A 5,000-nucleotide genomic window follows, 5' to 3' on the forward strand; every position below is an offset into this window, starting at 1 on the left:
TTTTATAGTCATCAGCAAAATATTTACCTAGTAAGAATATAAGACAAAATGAAATGAATGTACTTTTTATAGAAAATAATTATCTTCAATGGCTCTTACCACCCACCTCTTGACATATTAGGCTTTAAAGCCTGAATGAGGGCACGGAGGTTAGAGGCTTGTGAGATCCCTGTAAATCAGGGGGGTGTCCAGGTTCTTGTAGATTAGGCAGCAGATTAAAGCAGAAGTGGATGCTTATTGATCTCTCTTTACAATACTTAGGTTAATGTAACATTCTACAGCAGGAAAAGGGCTCTGTGTGTCTAATGCAGGTGCTGACCTTCTCACCTCTCAAATAAAAAAGATCATCCAAAAAAAATAGGGGATTATTAATTCAATCAATACTACCCACCCTCTCCAGCTCCTCCACAACATGCACATATGCTTCCTATTATAATCAAAATCATCAAATGTAATTTATTACTTAAGCTATTGTCAGTGTGGTCAAGAGGAGAAAGGCTTTTACTGGACCCTATATGCTTGGAATATTTAATGGCACGTAAACATTCTCAGAATTAGAGATTTTATAGAAATATAGAAATGACAGGTAATGACATGTTATGTCAAAATGGAAATTATATAAATATGATATATATATATATACATATATGAAATAGCAAGTATAAAAACTTAAATACAAAGATGTAACACAATGGGACATAAATAACAAGTTAAAAAGAAGTTGGTAAACTTTAGAAAAGAGTTCTTATAAACTAGAAGGTGAGATACTTTTTTACTATTATTACTTCTATTCTACGCAATTATGACTGCGTTTCTATAGATTTTCTTCCTAACTTGTGAATAAATGCTTACTATCATGTAGTAATAATGGCCAAATGCATTAATAATTGCTAAACATTTCCAAGCAGCCTATTGCCTTTGAAAGACTGTGTATAAGGTTTCATTAAGGAAAATAAAATGCAGTCATTCTAGTAAAAGGCAATTTTTGTATGAAATTGCGCTTCTATGGATTAAGGGGGGAGGTTGTGGGGTTAGATGTATCCTGTGTGTATCAGGTAATAGGAAGTTAATAGGAGAGTAAATCCAGGCTACTTGGCAGAGGTTGCAGGAGCTGTGTGCAGGCAGAGAGAGCCCCCTTGGCTGAGCTGTGTGGCTGTGCAGGGTCCCACATTGAATGGCAGCCTGTGTGTGTGTGATGTGTTGTGCTTTCAGAGTGCAGCAGTGTGACACTGATGGATGAGCCAATGGTTAGACGGACAGATGTTAGGGCGGATCTAAGACTATGCAATGCCAAACCAGCAGATAGAACAGAGAGAGAGAGAGGGAGGGAGGCAAGAAGGAGGTTAGGCTGCAAAAATCCCGATTCCTTGAAAATCACCTAATCCTGACAGACAACACATTGGATGTGGAAAGCCTTTACCTCTCTGCAATCACACCCTGGCTCCTCTGAACACCCCTCAATCCCAGCAGCACCCCAGCCCCTGTGCATTCAGCAGCATGATCTTACCAACTCACCATCCTCTCCTGTGACTGCTATTTTTGTTTTTGTTTTTTTGTTTTTGCTTTTAAATCTCCCGTTTTCCAGTGCATTTCAGGGGGAAAAAAGCAGCTGCAATATTATTTTTGGCATCAGTTAAGAAGAGCAAGAGAATATCTGCAAAAAAAATAAAAAGCGAGAACTTCAAAGTCCTGAGAAGAGCAGCATTTCTGCAAGTTGTTGGGGAAGCAGTCTCCTTGTTCTGCCTGTGAATGCAGCATGTGAAGAAGAAACATCTGCAGAGAGAGAAGGAGGCATTTGGAAATATCCCAGCTCCTGAAGGATGGGGGCAGTAGGAGATTTTTTGATCTTGTAAGCTCATCCTCTCTCTTTTTTTCCTCTCTCTTCCCTGTAAACTGAAAGTAAAGGGCACAGAGCTACTGGTATCTGCTGGAGATCTGGAGAGAGTGCACTAGACGCATGGGACTTGGAGAGAAGCCTGTGATTTGCTGTAGCTGTCATGAAATATCTATTAGCTACACAAAGGGGGGAAAAATTGCAATTGGCAGCCAAGAAGGTGTTTGGCAATAGCTTGCAATCCAGGCTCAGAAAAGCATTGAGACAGTGTTAGGAAAGAGTCCATCCCTCTCTGATGTGAACAGGATTCCAGCCAGGAATGCGTAATCGAGCTCACTGCGCATCGATCGTCTGTGCTCGTGCCTGGGGTTCCCTTCTTATGAACTTGGATTGAAGTAATCCACAGCTTCCACATAACTGTGTCATCTGAGTCTGAGACAAGATCCGGCTCCTTGCAAGATCCAGATGCTGGCCAAGGCTATACGTGACGACTGTGGCCACATAATACAAGGCACATTGTAACAGAGACATAAAAACAAAAAGAACAAAAAATATCTCTTTGTTTGTTGCTGATCAATCTTGATGCACAGCAGAAAGCAACTTGTAGGGGTTCCCTTCAAACTCCACATCCCTGTCTTTGAGCCATTTTGGAATTGCCCTGGGAAAGAGGAAGGTACCTGCTGTCAGTCATGCGTTGATCTGTGTACGTGGAGAAACATCACCCAAGAACAATAGCACAGTTTTTGTAAGTACATTCATAGTTTCATAGTGGATTATTTGGAAAAAACCCCAGGTCCATCAAATCCACCCCATCACTCCCATCACAAAAGCACATTAATTTTTATCTTATGTTTTTAAAACCAGGATACACTGTATTCCCCCTGCTTTCACACAGAAAAAGTTTAGTAGATGTCAATGGTGCCATAGAGACCCTTCCTTCACCTCTGTGCTGATGCATGCTGGAATGTGCAGAGCCACAAAGTGAGGCTATTCAGGGGTCAGTGTGATGTAGTTGGAGCAGGGGGGTGAAGAGTCTGCATGTGGTCTGGGGTCTTGGCAATCACACATAGTTTAGGATAAGGCCTCTAGCAACATGCTGTGTTCTGGAAGTGGCCTGAACTTAACTCCATGTAGAAAGAAGGTAAGGCGTGTCTGTTATGGGAAACTGCTGCAACTCTTCTAGGATGTTGTGACTTTACACTGTGTGGAGTCAGGCAGAGTACAGGGAGGGGGGTGCTGGGAGCTGAGACAGAGCAAGCCAAAACCTATTGAAAAGAACAAAGTAATAACATCCAGTGAGATTCAGGGTTATAGGTGGGCATGTACATGTTTTATCCTACCTATACTCTGTTAATAAGTCATTTACTACTAGGGCTCCAGTGACCATTGAACTGCTGTCTGTAGAATACTTGAGGTTTTCTATAATGTTTCCCATGAAACTGGAAATAGCACAGCAGAGCTAGGAAGTGTCTCATCTACTGCCTCTGGAAGTGTCATCCCTGTGTATAGCATAGGGCATGTTTCTGAGTCCCCCTGACACCCAAGGAGTTAAAAAGACAGAGCCGGATGTGTGTGTGTATATATACTTTGTCAGACACTGCCTCTTTGTAGCAGCACAGATAAGAGTTAAGGTGACAGCAACCAGTTCATCTGTCTGTGCGGGATCTGTTCCTTCCATTATGGAGTACAAACAGTTAATCTGACAGCCACACTGTTCATGTGAGACATTCTTGTCAGGGGAGCATGCTCCGAAATTGGCAGCCTATGTAGCTGGACTTATTGTGGAAATGGGCAGTTGTCTTGGTGATTAAGTTAAAGTGACAGCCGACCACAAGTGTATGCTGCTCTGTGGTACATGCAGGGTTAAATTAAAATCACTGTATTAACGTGGAGCGTATGTGTGTATAGGTAAATGGAGTAATTCTACCTCCAGAGAGTGGGAGAATCTATATGTTAACCACATTATCTTGTCTTATGAGCATGCACTCAATAAGGCAGACCATGTGCCTGCATATTCATTGTGTGACTGGACAATTCAGCAATAGAGATGTAGTAGCATCTCCCCTCTAACTGTAGAAAAGTACTTTACTGCCGATACATCTATCTATCTATCTATCTATCTATCTATCTATCTATCTATCTATCTATCTATCTATCCATCTATCTATCTATCTATCTATCCATCTATCTATCTATCATCTATCTATAGTGTACCACTCACTATCCTCATATATAGTAAGAGTTAAATCAAGCAGTGAGAAAGCAGTGTACGTTATACATGTACATCCTGTGTTCTGCTTGGAGAGCTGGGCACATATCATGCATGTTCCATGGCAGTCCATGTTCATTGTGTAGAATCATTGTGTATAGGACAGCAGTCTCTATAACAGTTAAGTGACAACCTCCCATTATCTGCACACTCCCTTTAACACTCCAGAAAGCGCATGTTTCTGCTTTTGGATGCTGCGTTCATATGGTTAAATGCCAGTCACTGCATGGTGTGTTGTGTGACAGCAGCGCTGCTCCCTCCAGGAAGGAGTTAAAGTGACAGCCCCTGTGGGTGCTGATGTCTCTCAGAGAGGAGCTTTCCCCTCTCACACTAGTTTGAGTGACGCGCTCAGCTCTCCTTCTATCAGCCTGTGCCTGTTGCAGAGACTGGAACCACAGGCTGAGGATCAGGCTGGAAGCCTCCAGTGCCCCCCATGCCCTATATGTGCCCCCCACCCTTACGCAGCAGAAGCCTTGGGGCCTCAATCCCTGCACAGATTCTATTTTTATATCTATTTTCTCTGTTGTTTTCTTGCAAACTTGCACTGTGCAGGCAGCCGGGGCTGTGGTGTCGGTGCATGCAACCTTCAAGAAGTGGATCCCATCACAGGAGGATTTGTGGGCCCCCAAGAACTCTTCCTGCCCCCTCCCCAGAGCCAGCAAATCCCAGGCAGGCACCCTGACCAGCAGCATGCCGAGGAGAAAGCAGCAAGCGCCCAGGAGAGCTGCAGGTAAGTCTTTTATCGTGTGCTTATAGCTACATTGTATCTAATTAACCCCCTTTAGCCCTTCACCAGCTCCCTACACTGATCCTGCATGGAACGACTGGCACCCGAATTGTTTACGCATATTTTTTTATGTAACATGAGAGAAACTTTGCAACTATTGGGGTGTACTC

The 5,000-nt window shown here is 43.0% G+C and overlaps 1 protein-coding gene across 2 annotated transcripts in view; it reads left to right on the plus strand.

Moving 5' to 3' along the window:
• The first annotated feature begins 2,349 nt into the window (after positions 1–2,349).
• TSHZ3 (teashirt zinc finger homeobox 3) overlaps positions 2,350–5,000 on the plus strand; it is a 61,773-nt gene continuing 59,122 nt past the window's right edge. For both annotated transcript variants that reach the window (XR_011848942.1, XM_072117179.1), the window contains exons 1-2: positions 2,350–2,579; positions 4,656–4,833. Coding sequence is in view for 1 of the 2 variants with exons in the window: in XM_072117179.1 (XP_071973280.1) it covers positions 4,794–4,833 (40 nt within the window). In the remaining variant the exon portion in view is untranslated. The remainder of the gene's footprint in view (positions 2,580–4,655; positions 4,834–5,000) is intronic.

The sequence above is a fragment of the Engystomops pustulosus genome, chromosome 7 (genome assembly GCF_040894005.1).
Source record: "Engystomops pustulosus chromosome 7, aEngPut4.maternal, whole genome shotgun sequence".
Taxonomy (NCBI): Eukaryota; Metazoa; Chordata; class Amphibia; order Anura; family Leptodactylidae; genus Engystomops; species Engystomops pustulosus.